The sequence below is a fragment of the Mya arenaria genome, chromosome 5 (genome assembly GCF_026914265.1).
Source record: "Mya arenaria isolate MELC-2E11 chromosome 5, ASM2691426v1".
In the NCBI taxonomy this organism is placed as follows: domain Eukaryota; kingdom Metazoa; phylum Mollusca; class Bivalvia; order Myida; family Myidae; genus Mya; species Mya arenaria.
In genome coordinates this window covers 21030370-21055975 of record NC_069126.1, presented here as the reverse complement: position 1 = coordinate 21055975, position 25606 = coordinate 21030370, and the positions used below count along the sequence as shown (strand labels likewise).

Sequence of the window (25606 nt, the reverse complement as noted above, 5' to 3'; positions counted from 1 at the left end):
TGATCTAATTTTTTGTCAGCAGTCTTATATAACTGGTATCCATAGATTTTCACAAAAATTGGCTCGTTCCAAGACAAAAAATAAAAAAAATTGTCAAAACGTTCAATCTTTGAGAGTGCAGCTTTTACTTATAATTTTAAGCATCGGTTATCTATGATGTTTTTTAACTTTCCTAAAATTATTTCACAGACATTGACGTACCGGTAATTAATATTATGTGATTAAACTGCACAGCTATATTAATAATTTTGAGAATTAAATTTTCTTGATCTATTGAGATTAAATGTTTTGTAACACCATTATAATGTCCAATGGACTTCCTTGCAGTAAACCTTGGGGATTCGTGCGTAAATCCTTCTCGCACTTGCATCGTGTCCAACTCCCAGTGTTCACAGGGTGTGTGCTCGTGCCGGGGCGGATATGTTGCATCAGGAAACTCCTGTATCCTGCGTTAGTATTCAATCGTATAACCAAAATCTAGGGATCTGTAGAAAATACCTTAACAAAATTACCCTGCATACATGATTGTCATATCTGTCAAGTTATTTGATCAATATATTTCAGTGTAAATGTTAACAGTACATTTATATTATAAAAGTTTTGTGTATTTTGAACGCAGTAGCAGATAAAAGTCATATCTTGATATATGTTTTATAATTAGGCCTTTATACAATATGCACTTGCCTGCTAATTTTGTATTCAAAGAGTTCTGAATTGTTATAAGAGGAATGTCATCTAATACATTAAGTTACTCTAAACACTCTTACAAGTCTAAGCACTATCTATGAAACTAAACAAACTTATGCTTTCTGCAGATAATACATGTTCCAAAAGATCCTGTACATTTAACAACTTCATAAAAAAAAAAAAAATTATGGAATATTCACAGCTGTGGCGGGCCAGGCTTGTGTTTCTTCTGTGGGCTGTGGCGCTACAGGATCATCAGTGAATCCATCATGTGTCAATAATATCTGTGAATGTCCGAACAACTACTACACCTTCAATGCCGAGTGCAAAACCAGTAAGTCTGTAGCTTTTGTATAAGAGATCAAATTATTAAATTCTTGTTAGTTTTAAATAATGTCTGAGATTTCTTTACCAGGTTATCGAAGAAAAAACAGTGTTTGTTCACAGACAAAACAATTCTTTAACTATTTCTTATATTAATGTTAACTTATCAACTTGAAATACATTTTTAATGATCTCCAAGTGACAGTGTGAAACAGAAAGAGTGTTAAATTATAGCAAAATCTCTCTCTTCTCTAAATTATGGTATTTTGTGTAATTACCCATTGGGACTGTTAAGCAGATAAAGGCGTATTATTCTGACTGTGCTATTTGTACCATGTTACAGAGGCCAGTAATGGCCAGACGTGCTTTAGCCAGGTCAGCAACTCTTGTCAGGATATACACGCTTCGTGCACAGGGACTTGCACGTGTAATACGGGATACGCTCTCCAAGGCAGCACGTGCACACAAACCACTACAACCACTTCCTGTAAGTGATGATCTCATCATAAAGGCTTGACAATTTTATAATTTGCAGTATTTTAAAGCAGATATTGCATATAGCAAACAACGTATCAAATTATTGCAGAATTTTTGGAAACTACTTTGATTCTGATACAAAGTTTTCATACATGCATTGGCCTGAAAAGGAAATCCCAAGGCTTTCTATTTGTTAACAAATTATAAGGTGCCTAACTGAACAGTTCAGGGGTAGGAGTACAAAATAGCACCCTTCTCATAATCAGTTTATTATGACCTTTAAATCTAGTCTCTGTTCATGAAATAAACTCAAGTATTATTCATCTCAGTTAATAACTCAGATAATAACCTTTAATTTTTTTTTTAAACTGAGAAAAAAGACATTATGTTACAAACCCTCTCTTCTTTGGGCTAAAAACATATAAAGATGTCAAAATATCCTCATTTCAGGTCCAGCAAACACACAAAATCCGTTCACAGTGAATGGAGCTTCTAACTTCCCAAGTACGTATGTGGGAGCAACATGTTACGAAGTGAACCTTCACGAATCCACCCAGATGGTATGTGAAGATGCCAAGGGGCAGCCACTTTCGGCAGCAGGCTGGTATCATATGCCAAGCTTTACAGCTGTGAGCATCTCCACAGGTACATTAAATACACCTATGTTTTTAATAAGTTCAACCATAAAAGAAAAGGTATGCTTGTACTTGGACCTTATAAATACTGCTCTGTTGTAACTACTTAAATAGATCAGTCATTAACAAATTTGTGCACTGAGCCAATCAGTTATATTCCTCCTGCGCTGAGCCAATCAGTAGCATTCCTCCTGCTCTGAGCCAATCAGTTGCATTCCTCCTGCGCTGAGCCAATCAGTTAAATTCCTCCTGCGCTGAGCCAATCAGTTGCATTCCTCCTGAGCTGAGCCAGTCAGTTGTATTCCTCCTGCGCTGAGCCAATCAGTTGCATTCCTCCTGCGCTGAGCAAATCAGTTGCATTCCTCCTGCGCTGAGCCAATCAGTTAAATTCCTCCTGCGCTGTGCCAACCAGTTGCATTCCTCCTGCGCTGAGCCAATCAGTTGCATTCCTCCTGCCCTCAGCCAATCAATTATTCCTGCACTGAGCCAGCCAATTACATTATTTCTGTACTGTGACAGTCAGTTGCATTAATCCTGCCTTGAGCCAATCAGTTGCATCTCTCCTGCATTAAGCCAATCAGTTGCATCTATCTTGCACTGAGCCAATCAGTTACATCATTCCTGGACTGAGCCAATTACATGCTTTATTCCTGGACTGAGCCAATCAGTTGCATAATTCCTGAACTGAGCCAATTAGTTGCATAATTCCTGGACTGAGCCAATCACATGGTTATTCCCGGACTGAGTCAATCACATGGTTATTCCCGGACTGAGTCAATCACATGGTTATTCCCGGACTGAGTCAATCACATGGTTATTCCCGGACTGAGTCAATCACATGGTTATTCCTGGACTGAGCCAATCACATGGTTATTCCTGGACTGAGTCAATCACATGGTTATTCCTGGACTGAGTCAATCACATGGTTATTCCCGGACTGAGTCAATCACATGGTTATTCCTGGACTGAGCCAATCACATGGTTATTCCTGGACTGAGTCAATCAGTGGCATAATTCCTAGACTGAGTCAACCACATGCGTTATTCCTGGACTGAGTCAATCGGTTGCATAATTCCTGGAATGAGCCAATCACATGGTTATTCCTGGACTGAGTCAATCAGTTGCATGATTCCTGGACTGAGTCAATCACATGGTTATTCCTGGACTGAGCCAATCACATGGTTATTCCTGGACTGAGTCAATCACATGGTTATTCCTGGACTGAGTCAATCAGTTGCATTATTCCTGGACTGAGTCAATCACATGGTTATTCCTGGACTGAGCCAATCACATGGTTATTCCTGGACTGAGCCAATCACATGGTTATTCCTGGACTGAGCCAATCACATGGTTATTCCTGGACTGAGCCAATCACATGGTTATTCCTGGACTGAGTCAATCACATGGTTATTCCTGGACTGAGCCAATCACATGGTTATTCCTGGACTGAGTCAATCAGTTGCATTATTCCTGGACTGAGTCAATCACATGGTTATTCCTGGACTGAGTCAATCACATGGTTATTCCTGGACTGAGTCAATCACATGGTTATTCCTGGACTGAGCCAATCACATGGTTATTCCTGGACTGAGTCAATCAGTTGCATAATTCCTAGACTGAGTCAACCACATGCGTTATTCCTGGACTGAGTCAATCAGTTGCATTATTCCTGGACTGAGTCAATCAGTTGCATAATTCCTAGACTGAGTCAACCACATGCGTTATTCCTAGACTGAGTCAACCAAATGCGTTATTCCTGGACTGAGTCATTCGGTGGCATAATTCCTGGACTGAGTCAATCAGTTGCATAATTCCTGGACTGAGTCAATCACGTGCGTTATTCCTGGACTGAGTCAATCAGTTGCATAATTCCTAGACTGAGTCAACCACATGTGTTATTCCTGGACTGAGTCAATCAGTTGCATTATTCCTGGACTGAGTCAATCAGTTGCATAATTCCTGGACTGAGTCAATCAGTTGCATAATTCCTAGACTGAGTCAATCAGTTGCATTATTCCTGGACTGAGTCAATCAGTTACATAATTCCTGGACTGAGTCAGTCACATGCGTTATTTCTGGACTGAGTCAATCAGTTACATAATTCCTGGACTGAGTCAGTCACATGCGTTATTCCTGGACTGAGCCAATCAGTTACATAATTCCTGGACTGAGCCAAACAGTTGCATTATTCCTGCCCTGAGCCAATGAGTTGCATTGTTCCTGCACTGAGCCAATCAGTTGCATTATTTCTGGACTGAGCCAATCAGTTGCATTATTCCTGCCCTGAGCCAATCAGTTGCATTATTTCTGGACTGAGCCAATCAGTTGCATTATTTCTGGACTGAGCCAATCAGATGCATTATTTCTGGACTGAACCAATCAGTTGCATTTCTCCTGGACTGATCCAATCAGTTGCATTTCTCCTGGATTGAGCCAATCACGTGTGTTATTCTTGGACTGATCCAATCAGTTGCAATGTTTATGGACAGAGCCAATCAGTTGCATTATTCCTGGACTGATCCAATCAGTTGCATCTCTCCTGGACTAGACAAATCACGTGCGTTATATCTGGACTGATCCAATCAGTTGCATCTCTCCTGGACTGATCCAATCAGTTGCATCTCTCCTGGACTGAGCCAATCACAAGCGTTATTCCTGGACTGAGCCAATCAGTTGCATTGTTCATGGACTGAGCCAATCAGTTGCATTGTTCATGGACTGAGCCAATCAGTTGCATTGTTCATGGACTGAGCCAATCAGTTGCATTGTTCATGGAGTGAACCAATCAGTTGCATTGTTCATGGACTGAGCCAATCAGTTGCATTGTTCATGGACTGAGCCAATCAGTTGCATTGTTCATGGACTGAGCCAATCAGTTGCATTGTTCATGGACTGAGCCAATCAGTTGCATTGTTCATGGACTGAGCCAATCAGTTGCATTGTTCATGGACTGAGCCAATCAGTTGCATTGTTCATGGACTGAGCCAATCAGTTGCATTGTTCATGGACTGAGCCAATCAGTTGCATTGTTCATGGACTGAGCCAATCAGTTGCATTGTTCATGGACTGAGCCAATCAGTTGCATAATTACTGGACTGAACCAATCAGTTGCATGGTTCCTGCAATCAAGCTCTTTTCGTTTGTTTCTGTAGCTATACATGTGTTTCAGGTGGCTTCATTAACGGTGACATCTCCAACACGGACCTGACTGTATCTAACGCTCTCAGCAACTACACCGGGGACTACATGTGTCGCCTGTGTTACTCCTCCAGCAGGTGCACCAACAGTACAACTGTCCAGCTACGGGTGCTTGGAACAGGTAAAACCGTGAGCCTTAATGGGGAGACATATTGTTCTTTGCCCTGTCCGTCAGTCTGTCCATCAGTTCGTCCGTCTGTACGTCACACTTCGTTTCCCCTCAATAACTAAAGAACTCTTGCACCAAGGCACTTCATCCTTGGTATGCTAGTTGGTCATGACTAGTAGATGACCCCTATTGATTTTGAGATCATTAGGTCAAAGGTCAAGGTCACCGTGACCTTGAGGTGAAAAAAACTGTTTCTGCTCAATATCTAAAGATCCTTTGGGTCCAGGAACATCATACTTCGTATACTAAATGTTCATGACTAGAAGATGACCCCTATTGATTTTGATATCATAAGGTCAAAGGCCAAGTTTACCTTCAGGTAAAAAAAGATATGTTGGCGGTGACTTTAAGCTTAACAAAAGGTTTCTGCTCAATAACTAAAGAACACTTCTTCCCAGGAACTTCATACTTGGTATGCTAGTTTCCGCTCAATAACTAAAGAACGCCTGCACCCAGGAACTTCATACATGGTATGCTAGTTGGTAATGACTAATATATGAACCCTATTGATTTTTAGATCACTAGGTCAAAGGTCAAGGTCACCGTGACCTTGAGGTGAAAAAATGGTTTTGCTCAATATCTAAAGATCATTTTGGTCAAGGAACTTCATACTTGGTATGCTTATGTTCATGACTAGTAGATGACCCCTATTGAGTTTGAAATCAAAAGGTCAAGGTAACCTTGAGGTAAAAAACGATAAGTTGGTGGTGACATTAAGCTTAAAAATGGTTTCTGCTCAATAACTAAAGAACGCTTGTACACAGGAACTTCATACTTGGTATGCTTGTTGGTCATGACTAGTAGATGAACTGTATTGATTTTGATTTGAGATCAGTAGGTCAAAAGTGAAGGTCACCGTGACCTTGAGGTGAAGAAACGGTTTCCGCTCAATAACTAAAGAATGCTTGCACCCAGGAACTTCATACTTGGTATGCTAGTTAGTCAAGACTAGTTGATGAACCCTATTGATTTTGAGATCAGTAGGTCAAAGGTCAAGGTCGCGGTGACCTTGAGGTGAACAATGGTTTCTGCTCAATAACTTAAGAACGCTTGCACCCAGGAACTTCATACTTGGTATGCAAATTGGTCATAACTAGTAGCTGACCCCTATTGATTTTGAGATAAGTAGGTCAAAGGTTGCAGTAGATATTCACTGTTTAATATGGGTGAATAAACCAAAATTCACTGTTGGTTCATCTCCAGTCCAAAATTACAAATTTCAAGTCCATCATTTATTTTTTTCAGATACGACCACACAATAGGGGAGACAAGTTTCTCTAGTTTTTATCTGGGAATCTGTAGCTGGTAGTGCCCTTTATGCATATCCGATTCCCTGAAATGGGCAGATACATTGATCTATAAACTCTTACATAGTAAAAAAGGTTTTATAAGCTTTTCAAAATGAGACTCATGATTAGCTAGGATCTGGTATAATTGCATAATTTTGTTAATAATTGTGTTTTAACTTTTGATATGTCCAAATTCAAACTCACACTGAAGTTACAACTGTATGTTGAATTCTTTGTACTTTTTTACCAACAGCTATATGATTTTTACATTTTTTAACCATTAATTCCATATTTCCTACAGAGATCCAGTCTTCGACCCTGTCTGTTTCACCATCGGGAACAATCACGAAAGGAAGCACAGTGACGCTCACCTGCAGCACAAGCCCCACAGGCGTGGCATCAACATACATTTTCTACAAGGACTCAACAGTCATCCAGTCGACCACACAATCCACATTCCAGATACAGAACGTCCAGACGACACATATCGGCTCCTACCGATGTAACGCTTCTAACACGTACAACTCCCAGGTTTCCAGCTCGGTGGCTATCAATGTCCAGTGTAAGTGCTGTTATATATTAACAATTGTTGGGTGATAACAGTTTTATATATAGTTCCATTAAATGAAAAAAAACAGTTGCTTAAATTTTTTGTCATTATGCACCAAGCAACATTAAACTAATGCTAAAAGTCTTTGGTATCAACTTTCATTATTCCCAAGATGTGTTTCTGTTTTGAAGCTGCTCTCTGAGAACATCTAATATTAGTTTTGTAAGAAATAAAAAGCCTTTGAAATTTTAGTATTCCGAGTATTCATTCTATGACCCAGTTAGATAAGCCAGTACTGGTATATGACCCTTGTGTTGTATAAAGACTGATAACTTCTTTACTGTTGGTATAAGACCCAATGAAGATTATATAATTAGAAAAGAAATAAAATCTGCACATGTTGATGTTATTTTTATTAGAAAGTTATTTTGTAAGTTAAATGGATGGCAATTAAAAAATATAACCAATTATGAATTATTTCAAAGCAAAATATCACAAATAATAACATTTTGATTGGCAATGTATGAAAGTCTCTGATACTGATACCATCACCAAGTGAATTCCAACAGTGGTTACAAATATTATTAAACTTAAAGATGTTAAAGAGGCAACTTTGAATGAAGATGAGGTACATGTCATTAGTTTGAACATAAAAACATTATTTATATGGCATAGGAGATCTAAATTGATTTGTATTTTGCACTTGTATATTTGATATCAGTCTTGGACAGGCTGAGAGGCAAAGCATTGTTTGGTTCTGCTTATGATATATATATATATATATGATATATATATATTTATCGGTGTAAAAAAACTGCAGGGCAACGGAAGCTGTAGCGCACACATATGCCCAACTTTAGGGACTTTTACCTAAAACTTACATTATGATGTAATCATGCAATTTATTTGTAAGGGGGTGCCAATGTGCCAGTCCTTTTTAAAATAGAATCAGGCTTATGCAAAATGCACCAGCCCTTTTCAATCCAAATGGCTGTTAGTATTTTTGTCCCATAAATGAATTCTGAGTGTAAGAGTGCAAATATAAATAATATCCTCAAATATGTGGTATAAAATATTCTAATATACTTCCAGATTCTCCTGAATTCACTCTGTCATCTGGCACCAGCACCCAGACAGTTACACACAACTTTGACGATGGTGACCTCGTCATCACTTGCTCCGGATTCTCGGCTAATCCTGCGATCTCTGCATACACCTTTTACAATGAGGCAGGCAGTCAGCTGGCAAGTAGCGCTAGTGCATCATACACTGTGAACTCTACTCAAGGATATCAGATCTACTACTGTCGAGCGACCAACAGCCTCGGGACATCTAACGAACAGTATATTGATGTGCAGGAGCCTGGCACAGAGCGTACGTATTTAATTAACTTAATGTCATAATGTAATTTTAAATTTATATTTTATAGGAAGGTTTTCAAAGTTTGCCATAAAATACAGAGAACAAGAAAAGAAAATTTAATGTTTTAATTAATAAAAAGGAGGTAAACTCTCATTTAACTTAAGCTTATCTGCTTTTCCTAGAAAAAAAATTCAGTTATTGTCACAGCGTAAGAGTCATTGGTGTTTTAGCAGCGTTGTCATCTTGCAAAACTTTCGCAAAAACTCAAAAAATTCAAGTGAAAATTGGAAAACATGTTTGCTGTTATGTTGCAAGGCCCGTTACTCTGGCTCAAAAAATTATTGGTTGGCATTATGCCCTTGTTTCAAATGTAGTACAACAGGCAAGCATTGGTGTTTCACTCTGCAGCTCTCTTGTTTTTGCAATATTTTATTTTTCTTTCTTTTGAGAAAGTAAAAGCTTTTTTCATGAAAAATGTCTTGCTAATGAAGGAATTGTTTAACAGATGTCCAACGTGCATTGTTTTCAACATGTTTTCTAGCTTGTGTTTGAATGGGTTTTTGTAAATTTATTATCATATTTATCAAGCAACTATACATAAATGATACGATATGGATATTACCATGGGAATGATTTTCATGATTGTCTGATACTGTAGTGATGGTAACAATGTTCTTTTCTTATTTGCAGCGGGAGTCGGTGCCTCCACTGAAAACACTGGACTAGGGACCGGAACCATCGCTGCCATCGTGCTTGGAATCATATTCCTTCTACTGCTCATCATCATCATCATTGTCTGCTGCTGTAGCTATGGTGATGCTTCATTCATTGGTTCCTTTCTTGTAATTTCTGAATGACCTATGTGAATATCTTCATATACATTTATCTATGTTAGAGCTAATTGACCCATTTGAGGTAAAAAATTTAGAATTAAGGTAAGATATTGTGATGTAAAGCTTCAATAATTTTCCCTTGTTTTAACTGTCGCCTCCCAATCTCAAGCTGAAGTTAGTAAAACCATTTTGCTCATTGTTTAACAGGATGGTGTCGTAAGAAGGAGAAGGTTGAACCGGAGATCCATATCGTGTCCCAGCCACCTGTCAAACCCTACATTCCAAGGTATGATTTCTATAGTCATAATCCAACGTGACTTGGTAATTTAAAAAATTATATTTCTTTTTCTGGAATTCACTTTTGGTTTCTCACTTGTTTGGGATTCTATCACCTCATAGTTTCATCTTCCTTTTAATGTTCATGGTGTGATTTAGTATTTTTCCCAATGTAGAATTAATGGTTTGTTTTCATTATACGTCTTAATTTTGAGTGTCATATTTTTACCTCTTTTGTGTTCTTATTGCTTTGTTTGTTGATTCCTTCATAAAAAATATACAAATAACTGTCATATTTGAACATTTTTCGTGAATCATTTTTCATTAATGGCTCTTTGATTAATGCTAACTCAAGAATGCCTTCTTTTGATGCCATGTTGCATCAAACAACACAAACAAAATATTTGTCTAATAAGGCAGTATCAGCGTCACTAGGGAGCAGTGACGTTATCAGTTAATAGGTGGGGCTTAGCCGGAAGTTTGGCTTAAAAATGGAGTTATGATTTTTTCATTATTTTTTGCTTTAATATGATCAATAGGAGAGACACAAATAAATATATACATAAAAAGAGGATGATTATTAGTCTTTAGAAGTAATGTCAATCAGATGAAATTTCAACTTTCACCTTATAAATAGAATAGAGCTGTAATAGTTCAGGGTCGGTACCTGTACATCAGGCCCCAATTTCTCGAAACTTCTTAAGCTTAACAGACTTAAGTCGCTTATTTCAATTAGCCAAAATACATACTGAAAATGTTTATTAGTAAATGAAAAATGGTTTATTCTGATAATCATACAGATTATTCCTACATAATTTCTAAAAATTCTTGAAGAAGTAAATAGAACACATTTTATAGAATTATAAAAATAGTGAGATTAGCTTAATCCTGTTATAAGGGACTTAAGAAGTTTCGAGAAATTTGGGCCTGAGTCTTAGACTCAAGTCTCAAAAACTGCAAATGTTGTTTTTCTGGTAAAATAATGATAAGTCAAGTTGATGTTAAGAATTGCTGTATGTATTATATATGATGAGTCTTACTTTTATATTTTCTCCTTTTGTCTATAGAAGTGATATTAAAGATTTGTTATCAAATTAAAAAAAATAATGTTTTTGAGTCATTTGTGAATATGGGCGCAGGATGATTTCATGATCAGTTTTATCAAGAAAAAGAAAAGAGCTTTCTTCTTCCCCCTGATCCTGTTAATTTTATGTTATGTGCCTGCTTGCTTCTAAAATGAACGGCCAATATAAAAAAAAAAGAACACAGGTCTTATTTGGTGAAGCCGAATAAAAACTATAGTAATCTTCTTTAAATATAATACCATCCAGTAGTAAAATATACTCTCCTCTATTTTCCTATCATCCATCGTTAGAAATCCTAGAATCATAGTTCATTTTATCATTCATTTTCAAAATATACTTATAATTTAATTTAATAATTTAAGCACATGATACTCGGCTATACAGAAATTTACAATTTGCACTTGAATGGATTAGCATCGTAACATACATTTATTAATGAGAAGGTTAGAGCATTCTAAAAAATGTACAATAACATAAGCTATTATTAATTAGTGAAGTTAACAAACGTCTTTTAACTACCTTTAAGACCATATCAAAATATAGTTTTGCAAGTGATAGTATGTTTCGTTATTAAATATTTGTCAATATCTACCAGTGGATGCAATCTTTCAGCCTTGGTTTGTACCCATCTCATTTTATCTCATCAATCTTACCAAAAAAAAAGCATGATATAGACAAAATCTGCTGTCAGACGAAATTTAAAATAAAAATTAACCTGGTTTCTTTAAAACATAAGATTGTATTTCAAATTATAGTACAGTTTTGAAACATTTCCAACCCTAAAAACAAACATAAATAACTCCTTTTTTTAAAATGGAATGTCGTCCTTCATGCAGTGAGCCCTCAATTATATATTATAGCATTGTTTACCGCAGCGTGTTGTAGATTTCTGTATACGAGTATGACACCATTTATATCCTGTTTCCATTACGAGCCACTAACGGTGCTGTAGTGTAGTGTGTCTAATCTGCGTGTTTCTTGCAAACCTCTCCATAGGACTATTGTTTCTGCCACACCTTCTGTCCGCACAACTAAAGAGGTTGGGGTGATGATGAACGGCTACACCGACGCAAGGTTGGTACCACTCTCTGTTAATGGGCAACTCTGCAAAATTCCTGCCGCAACAACATAACTTATAAGAATAAGAATATATATTTATCATTAACCTGCAAATGTGCGAGAATATGGTGCAGGACACATTTTAGGTCACAAAATTTATTGATTTTTTTTTGTAAATGAAATGCAGAATACGCTTAAAAGAGATGAATGAACTGTCTCGGGTTTTGCTTGTTGCATTAGGAATTTTGCATTGAAATATACAGCTTGTATTGCAGTATATATGAGGACACTTTCATAGAATGAGTTATGATGGAGTCCTTTTATAAGGTTTCATATGTGTTCTTAATTTCTGTTACAATTATTTCTAGTGTTGTGTATTATACAGGTTTGGTTTGTTTTGTTTTTACATAAAAAGGAACTTATTTTATGGTCATTGCATAACATTGTCAGAATATATTTAGAAATTAATTTTTGGGGCAATCTTAGTTGGATACTTCTAAAAAGGCAATTCGTTTTGTACTGGTACCTTGAAATGGCTTGAGCCAAAATGACTAGATGTTTAGAACTTGAACATAAATTTTAGTTACCTTATAACACCTCTCTAACTTTAACATAGTAATCACTGTAGTCAATAGAAATAGAAAATAATCAACTGCTTGCACAAGATAACTTCTGTAATATTTCAGAGCTACAAGAATTCGACCTATTTGGTAAGACAGGGGTCAAATGCTTCCAGCTTTCCACTCTTGTATATTCATGATTATTGTCATCACAGTTATTGTGTTCTGGTGGTTGTTTAATAGTTTAACAACTTTAACTGATCTGGTTTTCAAATAAAAATATCATGGTATTGTCATCATCATCATAGTCCAAGGCAAAGTTTTTGTTGTTGTTGTACAGAAGCTATAAACTACCAGAACTATATTAGTCTTCACTTGCTAGAAGATTTTCATACTCTGGCAAACAAACCATAGAATTGGTCAGTTGGGCATGGGGGCAGTCTGTTGGCAAATGTGTGTGGAGCAAAATTCTCCCACAGATTCGGAGGTACAAATTGATGCCTTGTTAACATAACCACCGTAAGCAATAGTGTCAGTAGTGCCTAGCATATTGTGTAATGAGCCTTGAACACACATTGGCTGTATTTGATTTTTCGGAGGTTTAGAGTTATCACACCTTGTACACATTATCACCATGATGTGATGGTGAGTGAGTGCCTGGCATATTTTACGTGAACCATAACTGCCTTATCAGTTGAAGATGATCTATATTGGACTGTGTGAATTAAACTACTTTCACCGTTAGCACCATTCCTCGTTAATCAAGCCCCAATTTGGCCCATGAGAATATTTTGCATTGACCTTGTGGCATATGAGAATAACTTCCCTCAAAATACCATAAAACATATGTTTTGATTTTCATTATACCGGTAATATTTGCCTGAATGGATAAAAGATGAAGGAGATGTGTATGGGTAGTATTCTCTCCTGTGATAGCTCTCGTTCAGCAATATTGGGAAGCAGAAGAGTGTTAGCATGCCCACACAATGACCATGTATTGGTGTACCTTACAGGGAACTGTGGCCATCCATCATTGCTCTATGCCTATATGAGTGGGAAAGCTTGTAATGCTTGTAATCACCTTGTACAATGCTGTTATCGTTTTAATCAGTGTTATACATCATTTCGTGCTGGATGTTGCTGGAAATGTTCATTCTTTTCAGGTTTCAGATTGTGATGCGGTGTGTATCATGCAATAACTAATGGATAACTCTAACACCTTTATCTTTGTACAAAACAAACATTCGCTTAATCAGGAATAATAAGCTGCATAAGAGAGCCTACATATTTTATATGATTTCTAAAAGCATTACATATAATTTGCAGTAGTTGTGATTAAAGGATGTATCTACATACACATGCATGTCAAATATTGTATATGTCAAGTATAGTATCAGTATTGTCAAAAAACAAGAACAAAAAATAATTTTGCTTCAACAAGACCTTACCTTACATATCTGATAAATATTTGGCTAAATAAGTTAGAAAAAGTTGAATGAATTTCACAGAAGAAAATGTTACTCTGAATAAAGCATAACAACATAATTATTAAACATTGTTTTCCCAAAAATTTCTACACAAAAGATTCATCAATGGTTTTCCATGTTTCAGTGTGAGCACGGAGGAGTATGAGCCTTATGTGGCCTCACCCCGCTACTACCTCAAACCTGCCACCAGCACCGGACCTATCATGTGAGTGACCCCCATTGATTAACGCTATGTTTGTAAATGAGTTCAATGTTACTTTTCAATAGTGAAGCATTGCCGATTTTTATTAGTTCTCTGTTGGAAAATTGAACACAGTACAATAATTTGGGTGTTATATATGAATGTTTTAATTGGACTGTAAATTGAACTGACCAGTAAGACTGAATAGAACCAAGTTAACAAGTTTATTGGTACACTTAGCACATACATACATGTGATATAAGGTTTTACAATATCGTATACTAATAACTAAATAACCCGGCTGTGGGTTGTTACTATCAGAGGGAAGAAATAATGTGGAAAAGTGGTTACACATTTATCAAAGGGAAAATACAAGCTTCTATGATTGTCCAGCATTCACTGAAGTATGTAAAAGAATGAGAATGATAATGAATTACAATCCCAGAAACTTAATCCTTTAAGGATAAGATTTGTTTGTTTCAAATGAATGTAATGGTACTGTACAGTTACTGAAGTATTCAAACCATTTGTAATGTCCCCAATATAAGCTATTTATAATAACGCAACCAACCATTAATTATTTCAAAGATGAAACTAACCAGCTTTTCTTGAGTTTATGATTGCAAGAGTCAGGGCCATCAACTAAAGATATTCTCCCATATTTCTTCCAGCTCAATGTTTGACGATTCGTATGAGCAACCGAGAGCGCACCAGCTTCCTGCCCTTGACACGCAGTATTTGTACTCGGATGATCATAAACCTCGCCACAAGAAGAAGCGCCGCAAGCATCGTCGCAGCCACCGTGAGCCTTCTCCCCGTCGTGACGTCTACGCGGAGGTCACGCCTCCTAGTGACGAGGACCTTGTTGTAGTTCCGGGCAAGCAGAACTATATGGAGGCAGACGCATAGTGCTGCAGGGGCTACATGATTTGTTTTTCGTACTAATTTTTTCGGTTGCAAATACTGTAAGACAGTTTTAAGAATGTCAGCTGTCATACCTAGAGGAGGGTCTTGTCTTGGAATCTGTATAGAAATGCATTATGAACGATCAAATGGAGATTCCAAATACGTAAATGTTAATGATTTATTGTTAACGGCATTTTATCGTTGTTTAGTATGATATTCAGTTTTTTTTTATTGTTACAAGATAACAAGCTATTGCTTTATAAAGTGTATGAACACTATTTTAAGATAATTCAATTTAGCAGTTTACATCTTAACTGTGATATTTGTAGATGTGTAAAGTAAATGCTCAAAGTTTGTTAATGTGCCTCGTGAAAAAACGCTACTTTTATAGCTACTTATTATCAAAGGAACACTGTGTACCTATCAATATATCCAACATGTCAGAGAGTTATCACCAAAGAGCATGTAACAAAACATTGTTAGATCAAGAATTGTAAACAACTCTTTTTAAGTAAGTGGATTAAATGAAATCTAAAATTTGGTTCGAAATAAACGTAAGTGTGCAAAGGGCTGTTTATTTTGAAAACATTTTTCATCATTACTCAGACAAATCAATTCAAAAGTCATTGTAAGATATGTTCGTTGACGAGACTAAAACTAGTTAGTAGGGATCACGGGATATCATGGCAGGTAGAACAATCATGCATTGTCTATATTGAATAGCTAATAATGTGCCCTGTGAGGTAATAGATTCTCCTCCAGAACTGATAGGTCAACAATTTTCATAGTTGATAAGAAAATGAACAAAATCAAAATAGGTTTAATGCTTTAGTATTTATGCATTATTTTAAGAGCTTTTATGTAGATTCTAGGGTTTTGGAACATTAACAGGTTTTGTCTTTAGTTTAAGAACATTATATATAATGACCGCTAAATTTTTAATCGATGCTCAAGTAAGGTAAAATCAACAACCGAATGATTGGTTGATAGGAATGCATAATAAAGGTAGCGTTAAAACATTGAATTCTATATTATGATATTTTACATAAAAGTTGTTCAAGTTTAATCTTGAATCGGTCCATTGAGATGTTCCATGGTTGTTTGTAGATTTTATATTGTTGAATTATTTATTATCTGTTTTTCAGTGTACAGGTAGTTTTATTGTATTTATATTACTAGAGAGATATTACATACTTCCCTGTTAAAGCTGCACTCTCACAGATATACCATTTTTACATCTTTTTTTATTTTTTGTCTTGGAAAGAACAAATTTTTGCATAAATATCTGCAAACAATGATATAAGATTGCTGATAAAAAATCAGATCGAAGATTTTCATATTTTCTTAGAAAATTAATGTTTTATGGCTTAAACCAACGGTTTAAGAAAAATGCATAAAACATCAAGTTGTCAAAACATTCATTCTGTGAGAGTGCAGCTTTAATTATTTTGTTACTATGAGCTGTGATTCTGTGCTTTTTAACATAGTTAATTTACAAATACTGAAAACTGAAAAGTTGATGTTCTAAATTATATATTATATTGCATTATTTGAAAATGTTATATTTTATAAATATAAATTATGTTAAAAACTTTGATTTCCCATGATGTTTTTACAAGTGAATGCAATTAGAATGCTTAGATTTTTTAGATCTTATTTCATCTTCTGAACACTTCAGGGTCATAGTATTTACCGCAGGGTAATAATTTCCGTCCATTGTTTTAATCTGTCATATATTGTTTAACATGAAGGTGTGATAAGTTTACTAATACAGTGCTAAATACTGCACATTATCATATGCAAATATGACAGTAGACAAAGATTCATGTATTATTGTTTTTGTATTTTTTACTACAAAGTACAGCAATGCAAGTTATATGCCACTTTTCCTCTGAACACAAAGGTGAACTTAAATAGGAATGTGAATTACATTAAAAGTACTGTTTGTTATGCTGTTAGTCTTGGATTATCATTTTTATATCTTTTATTAAATAAGAATATTAGAATGCAATACTCAGTGTGTAGCATAATTCATTGTCTCAAATATTAACTTCTGATTTAATGTTAATAGTTCACTGCCTCTTACAATTTTCTGTCAGATCAGTTTTGATTGGTTTTCATTGTAGCAAATCACTCTTGTACATCATGCTAATAATAAGAACATAAAAACTTACTGTTTCAATTGTGTTGATGTAAAATTTATAATTTTGAGGAAAATAAACTACATGTTCCGTGATAAGTATTTTTGTAATTGTAAAATTTATTTATCAAATTTTGTTAAGACTTTCATTAAAAATTGACATCATGCTTAATCAACAGCAAAACTGTTTACAGATTTCAGAAAATCAATCACTGTTATGTTGACAACCCAATATATTATAACTGCAATACTGTTTAAATTGAGCCAGTTTTATTTAGTATTTCACATTGTTTGCACTTTGAAAAACTCCACACCAAAATGTCTTTTTCAAGCATTTATTTCATGCTTTGTTAAATTAGAATTTATCAAAAGTAGATATATTTGATAAATAAAGTATTCTCAGAAGAATTGCCTCCTTGAATCTGTCCCAGACATGTATATGCAATATATGATAAAAGATTGTGTCCATATGTGACCTTGACCTTCGAACATTTTTGGGGCTCAATCACTTAGCAAAACAACTAACAGTGCAGACAAAAATATGTGCATTTGTGTTTTGACCTGAAAGTGTGACCTTGACCTTTGTGGTAATTGTCTTTATATTGCTTGTAACTTCTTGTATTTTATGTAAAGAACATTTATTTATAATTATTAATTGCCAATTACCAACACCCTGAAAAAGCGGTTAATTCTGACATTGAATTGTTATGACACAATACAAACTAAGGTACTTTACTTTGTTTCTACATGCCTTCAGAAACTGTGTATGGTTCAGGTAAACCCGGAGTCTTAATGTTCATGTTAACCTAAGTCTTTACTACCGGTAGTTATATGAAATTGAAGTTTGTCAAAACTTTAATAATCAGTAAGAAATCAGTATCATTTAAGCTTGGGCATTATACCATTTGGTATACCAGTATACATCACCCCTAATAAGACAATTTAACCAAGAATTAATGTTTTAAAAGCTTTCCTGTAACATGTGATTTCAATTCAAACATTCAAGGGCAAGTATCTATAGGCCCTATTGCCTGATATTGCCAATACTCTTCATTTTTAAAAATCACAAAAGTGTAGAGATTATCTCCGTTGCTATGAAAGCCGTGATCGTGTTGCCAGGTTACTGGAGTATCCTGGTAACCATGCACTGTCACACTGCACCAGCGCAGCTCGTTCTTGTGTAGGAAACGTCTGGAAATAAGTAAAACAAAATAAAACTGTTTAAATTACATTTCTGTAACAGCGGACAAAAACAACAATGGGCAGATTATTTAGAACTTTCTTAAACTTGATAATGTGATGTAAGTCATTGTTAACTTATAAACGTGAAATATTTTATGATGTGTTCACATTAGTAATACATATTTAAAAATAGGAACAAGTAGAGCTGAAACAGCTGGCTCAAATCTTGTTAGAAATCAGTAGATTACATGTGTATCTATAAAATTCCAGAGCAGCAACGATTTAAAAGTTTACAATGATGATGTAAACAATGCTGTTAACTTTAACAATTGGCCCACAATTTGACAAAGTTTCTGACCTGACAATTCGGTGGGTCTTTTGTTATTGTATGCTACACCCTGTTCCTAGTTAACTTCACACATTTTTATATTACAAATGGATAACATAACAGCTATATTTCTGTTTGTCAATTTTTCATTAATTTTGAAAAAAAGATTGCGAAACAAATATTCTGACACACATCATATACACAATTCTATGAAACTTGTCCAGGTCAAGCAAGCCAATGGATCACTCACAAAACATTTTGTGAACTTGATAAGTAAAAAAGTGTATTAAAAAAGCTAATATATTGATGACTTGTGAAAGATAATAAGAACATTTTTGATACTACATTATTTTTTAATCATTCTCTCTTCTTTCAAAGAACCTTTATTTTTCACAATAATCTTTACATTACATATACAATCACAAACCTAAGGTTATTTAGGACCATCTGCACAGTTTGTGTAGTGAACATCCCCGTATACTGCACACTGACCCCACAGGGCAACTCCTGGTGGGGACTCGGGCATCTATATGAGCTCACAAAACTGTTGTTGGCTTCTGTGCTCCTGAAACCATAGCATTGCAAATGGAATACACATTGACATTTATATACTTATTGTTTTTCAGATTTATAATTTTACAGTATTCTATAAATGACTACCAGTATCATTACTTAGTAACTGTCGTGAAGAGTATAACTCTTGCTTGCTTGCACAAGCTTGGAGGTAAAGAAGCATTACTATTAAATCCACTTCCTTTATACATGTTGCATTTTATAGTGTTGGATGTTGACCAGTGATTTAGTTAATAAGTACATCACGTAGAAAAACCCCAACAACATGCAAAACTGATATATAATAATTATAATTGACACTTTATTTTGATTGATAAATGATGTATACAGTTTAAATTCATAAACGCTACAATCATAACTTTATTAAAATCTCACATGTCAAGTCCAAGTGCACATGCACCGAGCCACTCAACAACTTTATAGTGGTCACATGACTTTCCATCCTGGTCCCCAGCTGCCTGGAAACTCTCAGATGTGAAATCGGGAACCAGGAAGTTCATATACTTTAGGACCTTCTTGTGGAGTTTTAGCCTGTTACATGTGATGTGCTGCTTCTTGAAAAAATTCTGGATGGAGGAAGGGCACAGTTTCTCATCTGAAACAGATGGGATCAAATCAGTAATGAAAATCAAGTCTTGTGGCATCTCAGGAACCACAAAAGATTACCCAAACTGGCTCATACAGGCAAAATGTAACTGACCAGAGCCTGAATGCTTACCTGTAGGTGACCAAGTGGTCAGCAGGTTAAAGGTGACAGTGAGGTGGTCAGTGAGGCAGCTGGTCACTCTCTGTCTGTACCGGTCACTAGTGGTGTAGAGCTTTCCCAACAAGTCAACTTCTACCACTAGATATAAGAAGATTAATATGTTTAATAGTCTGAACATACATAAACGAGATCCTTGACCATAACAGTAACATGTATGGTAATAAAAGCATTTTATTATGATAATTTTCAAATCTACAGCTTCCTTGAAATCTGAAGCCAAAATGATGTTTATATATTTTTTACCTCGGCTGTATGTCATTTAATTTAAAAACATTTTCACTTACATATCAATTATTCATCCTTAAACATGGAAATTTAAACACTACAACATTATTTTGAAAAGGACAATCTTAATTTGATATTTATTTGACGTTGCGTACGTTGTTGGCGTAAAATCGGGAATTTGTTAATTTTTTGCAACTCAATGCTTCATGAAATTTGTTATAGAAATATGATTGTTGATATTCTTATATGACAAGAAAGGCAAAACTGTCGCCCAAATAGTAAATGGGATTGCATGTAGGTTTATTAATTAGTATAAATTTAATTCGACATATAACAATAGAAAACTTCACAAAAACGTCAAGTAAGATGTAACATAATTTACCAATGCGCATTGTTTAGCGGCTTGGTAAATTAATAAAATTATTTTTTTCGGCCAAAAAAGAAGACTCGGTGACGTGAAGTCAACTTTATATGACGTAGTTTTAATCATATGCAGTTCAAGATTTCCGGTAAAAAACGGCAAGCGAAAGACAAATCAAGTTGAAAAAGTAAGATTTTATGTTTTCCCGCGACCAGATTTGTTAAAACTTCTGTATTTTGTTTATCTATAGTATGTTTTCTATAATATTTATGTCGACAATAAATACATTAATTCTACCTTTTAATTAGTAAGTGTTTGTCCTATTTTGACTCTGATTTTAGCGTTTATTATATGTATACTTTAATCTAGCCGCGAAGTCACACGTGTCAAAAAATGCCAAAAAATAAATTAACGAAGTTGTAACTCGCCGAAATATTTAAAGAAATATGCATTTGTTTATAAAGCTGCAACTGCAGTCTAAAAGTACAAAAAATTGACTACAAATTGGTGTGCATTTGTCTTAAGTTGAATATAAACTGAATTCAACACTTGAAAATTGCAAAATCTAGCCACGATGTCACAGCCTTTGATATTAATGTGATGTCGACGTTACGTTTGAAAACTCAATAATGTTTAAGTATACGATTATATACGAACATTGCAATATAATTCACTCATAACTTATTTGTTTAGAATTAAATTAAAATGAATAATGTATAAATACTTTCATCTCCACTATTAAGATGAAGTTCGAAACTGGAGCAGAAAAAATAGCATAGTATCAAAAACACCTCAAGTAATCTATGCAACGTTAAAACGGTTAAAAATGACGATAACGTCGGTTACGCTAATGTACGCCAACATCGTACGCAACGTCATTTGCATTATTTTCCAAAGAACTCTACATGTTTCCCCAATATACCATATCTTCCATTGGCTCTCCTTCCTTCCAGCCCCAGCTGGTGGTAAGTGTCCTCACTCAGACTTAACACTAGCACACCTGGAATACATACATGCACACTGTCATCATTTTAAGACGTTTTTTTATTAATTTGCTTATATGTTTAAAATTCATGACTGTAACATTCACACATAACAGAGTATTTATAGATATATGCATGTTTTAAAGTGTATAATTATTTTGATTAAATGGAAACAAAAATATATATCGTGACTATTTTTGTTGAAATTTGTTTCTTGAATATATTTTTTTAATTTATTTGAAAATTCCCTTAGATATGCTGCAGACTCTTTTGTCAAAAACTAGAGAGAGGTCGCTGAATGTAGTTACCATCTGGTTGAAGAGCCAAGCAGTCGTCTTTGTCAATACAAGTCCCATGTGACAGCATGTACACTGAACCTGAAACAGATATGACAGCTTGTACCCTGACCCTGAAGCAAGCACGACAGCATGTACACTAAACCTGAAACAGATATGACAGCATGTACACTAAACCTGAAACAGATATGACAGCATGTACATTGACCCTGGAACAGGTATGACAGCATGTACACTAAATCTGAAACAGATATGACAGCATGTACACTGACCCTGGAACAGATATGACAGCATGTACACTGACCCTGGAACAGATATGACAGCATGTACACTGACCCTGGAACAGGTATGACAGCACATACACTGAACCTGAAACAGATATGACAGCATGTACACTGACCCTGGAACATAAATGACAGCATGTACACTGAACCTGAAACATGTATGACAGCATGTACACTGAACCTGAAACATAAAAATGACAGCATGTACACTCACCATGAAACATAAATGACAGCATGTACACTGACCCTGAAACATAAATATGACAGCATGTACACTGACCATGAAACATGAATGACAGCATGTACACTGAACCTGAAACATAAATGACAGCATGTACACTGACCCTGAAACATAAATGACAACATGTTCACTGAGCATGAAACATGTTTGACAGCATGTACACTGACCCTGAAACAGATATGAAAGCATGTACACTGACCCTGAAACATAAATGACAGCATGTACACTGACCCTGAAACAGATATGACAGCATGTTCACTGAGCATGAAACATGTTTGACAGCATGTACACTGACCCTGAAACAGATATGACAGCATGTACACTAAGCCTGAAACAGATATGACAGCATGTACACTGAACCTGACACAGATATGACATGTAAACTGAACCTGGATCAGGTACGACAGCATGTACATTGAACCTGAAACAGGTATGACTCAAGTACACTGAACCTGAAACAGGTATGACAGCATGTACACTAAACATGAAACAGGTATGACAGCATGTACAGTGAACCAGGATCAGGTATGACAGCATGTACACTGAACCTGAAACAGGTACGGCAGCATGTACACTGAACCTGAAACAGGTACGACTCAAGTACACTGAACCTGAAACAGGTACGGCAGCATGTACACTGAACCTGAAACAGGTACGACTCAAGTACACTGAACCTGAAACAGGTATGACAACATGTACACTGAACCTGAAACAGGTATGATTCAAGTACACTGAACCTGGAACAGATATGACGGCATGTACACTGAACCTGAAACAGGTATGACAGCATGTACACTAAACCTGAAACAGATATGACAGCATGTACACTGAACCTGGATCAGGTACGACAGCATGTACACTGAACCTGAAACAGGTACGGCAGCATGTACACTGAACCTGAAACAGGTACGACTCAAGTACACTGAACCTGAAACAGGTATGACAACATGTACACTGAACCTGGATCAGGTACGACAGCATGTACACTGAACCTGAAACAGGTACGGCAGCATGTACACTGAACCTGAAACAGGTACGACTCAAGTACACTGAACCTGAAACAGGTATGACAACATGTACACTGAACCTGAAACAGGTATGACAGCATATACACTGACCTGAAACAGGTATGACAGCAAGTACAATGAACCTGGAACAGGTATGACAGCAAGTACAATGAACCTGAAACAGGTATGACAACATGTACACTGAACCTGAAACAGGTATGACAGCATATACACTGACCTGAAACAGGTATGACAGCAAGTACAATGAACCTGGAACAGGTATGACAGCAAGTACAATGAACCTGGAACAGGTATGACAGCATCTACACTAAACCTGAAACAGGTATGACAGCATGTACACTAAACCTGAAACAGGTTCAACAGCATGAACACTGGACCTGAAAACAATTACATTAAAAACAAATAAGTTGCATAGTTTCTTAAATGTATTTTTTCAAATTTAGGTTTGAGTATTTTTATTGTCTGTGGTCAAAATTATCACAAGCCTGCAAGCCCTGCACTGTAAGACTACATTGAACATGCATATGGCAAGGGCCTGTGTCTGAATTATGAATGTTGCCTAATGTGCAAGGCTTTTTGCATTTTTTAAACCAAGAAGGTGTGTACAAGTTTGGACTTGACAGGTCAGTTCAAAAGTCTAATTTTTATGAATGTTATGTTTACCAGCTTTGATAAATCCATGGATGAAGTCTGGGTGCAGGAGAAGACTGACTGGAACATTTCTAGCCAGAAAAGCCTGTTCTTCAGAGAGAGCTGCGTCAATTTCAGCAGGAAGGACATCAGCAGCTGGTAGCAGTATCTGAATCTGCAATATGTACAAATGTTTATATATATATAATTCACTAATTATGTATCCCGGTATGTAGACTTAGCCAGATTGTTGTTGCCTTAAACAACTCCAGTCAATGTTTGTATGACAAAATCTGTGTATGAGATTAGAAGAATCCCTAAAATAATATATAATTATTAAGACAAGCTGCAAGATAAACATGTATTTTGGATACTACTGACAAATCTCATATCCAGAATTCAAATGATTGACTTTACACCCAAGGCCCTATGCAATATTCCATATCTTATCCTTTGTTCAAAACTATGTAGCATTAAAGACATGTAACTTTAATCTCAGATATGAAAACTCTTTAGTAAGAACAACTAAATAAATTTGGAGTGGCCATTTGTCATGTACACATGTCACGAGTCTGCCAAACTCCTTTAAAGACTTTATGATGTCCATTTAGCCTTTTTTACTAGATTTAAGTGGACTACATTTAGTCCCAGGGCAGATGCTAGTCCATATAAACAGCCGCTTCAGAGTCATTGACGATTTTTGTTTTGGCGACTCTACGTGTCCATATCCCACTTGTTGTTTTCTTTGCCAAGAATGACAGATCCCAGCGCTAAGCATAATTGAGCTGAATGATAACGGGTACTTGCTAGATAGTTCAAAAATGGCTATGCTTCCTGTTGACAGATCGATATAAATTTGTATTTCATGAAACACCGAAGTGTAATGAGAGAAAGGTATTGGCTTAAAATAAATAATGTGTAACTTATGTGTTTTTATTAAACAATGCAGTGTTAAATATTGTGGAGATACAACTGAAGAATATATTTTACATTGGTATGAATTAGTCGACTTGTGGCGTTTAGTGAACAAAATGAATATCTAAATGTTAAAAAAAGTTCCCTAAACGCTCATTATTGTGGCTAGGCAGATGCAACCAATGTAGTTTTACATTTTAAAATAGATGGATACAATGTCATCATATACAACTTACAGAATAAGTAAAAGGGATTTCTTCTATACATTTTTTGTATTTTGCTTTTTCATTTGTAAATGAAGAACGTTCAAATACTAGCTTTCCAGTTGGTCTTGCGTTTTCCATGGGCGCTGCCATATTTGTTTACATGTTAAAACCTATACCCAATAGAGAATGTTGGTATTAGTCAAAGCGGAATCATCGGATAACGGTCGATTCGTTAAAATATGCCCTTGGATAAAAACAATTTACGTCAAGCTGATTTGTGAATATAAAATCATAATAAATAACAGTTATTTTGATTTTTTTAGCAGATAATGTATGCTTAAATTTATAAATATAACATTTTTTCAAATAG

At 35.7% G+C, this 25606-nt stretch overlaps 2 protein-coding genes across 6 annotated transcripts in view; one reads left to right on the top strand and one right to left on the bottom strand.

The window, feature by feature from the left end:
- The window catches only part of LOC128234268 (EGF-like domain-containing protein comC), a 62370-nt gene extending 44852 nt beyond the window's left edge, over positions 1-17518 (top strand). For 4 of the 5 annotated variants that reach the window (XM_052948409.1, XM_052948408.1, XM_052948407.1 and 1 more), the window contains 13 exons: positions 328-450; positions 890-1021; positions 1355-1498; positions 1939-2133; positions 5293-5442; positions 7081-7341; positions 8422-8703; positions 9382-9504; positions 9732-9810; positions 11882-11959; positions 12631-12654; positions 14116-14196; positions 14844-17518. In XM_052948409.1, coding sequence (XP_052804369.1) covers positions 328-450; positions 890-1021; positions 1355-1498; positions 1939-2133; positions 5293-5442; positions 7081-7341; positions 8422-8703; positions 9382-9504; positions 9732-9810; positions 11882-11959; positions 12631-12654; positions 14116-14196; positions 14844-15081 — 1910 coding nt within the window. In that variant the 3' untranslated portion in view covers positions 15082-17518. The remainder of the gene's footprint in view (positions 1-327; positions 451-889; positions 1022-1354; positions 1499-1938; positions 2134-5292; positions 5443-7080; positions 7342-8421; positions 8704-9381; positions 9505-9731; positions 9811-11881; positions 11960-12630; positions 12655-14115; positions 14197-14843) is intronic. The other variant, XM_052948404.1, reaches the window with a different exon arrangement.
- Positions 17519-17539: 21 nt separating this feature from the next.
- On the bottom strand, positions 17540-25406 carry LOC128234269 (ribonuclease P protein subunit p40-like). The gene is made up of 8 exons (XM_052948410.1): positions 25267-25406; positions 24149-24290; positions 21945-22013; positions 21576-21653; positions 20020-20145; positions 19677-19896; positions 19156-19293; positions 17540-18409 (listed from the first exon to the last, which is right to left on the bottom strand). The coding sequence occupies exons 1-8, from the start codon at positions 25384-25386 to the stop codon at positions 18220-18222; spliced, it is 1083 nt and encodes a 360-aa protein (XP_052804370.1). The 5' UTR covers positions 25387-25406; the 3' UTR covers positions 17540-18219.
- Positions 25407-25606: the final 200 nt, after the last annotated feature.

Coding starts and splice junctions, on each gene's coding strand:
- LOC128234269 (XM_052948410.1), bottom strand. CDS start 25,386: ATGGCAGCGCCCATGGAAAACGCAAGACCAACTGGAAAGCTAGTATTT. Junction 20,146..21,575: donor GAGAGCCAATGGAAGATATG/GTATATTGGGGA, acceptor TCTTATATCTAG/TGGTAGAAGTTGACTTGTTG. Junction 19,294..19,676: donor TGTGCACTTGGACTTGACAT/GTGAGATTTTAA, acceptor CTATGGTTTCAG/GAGCACAGAAGCCAACAACA.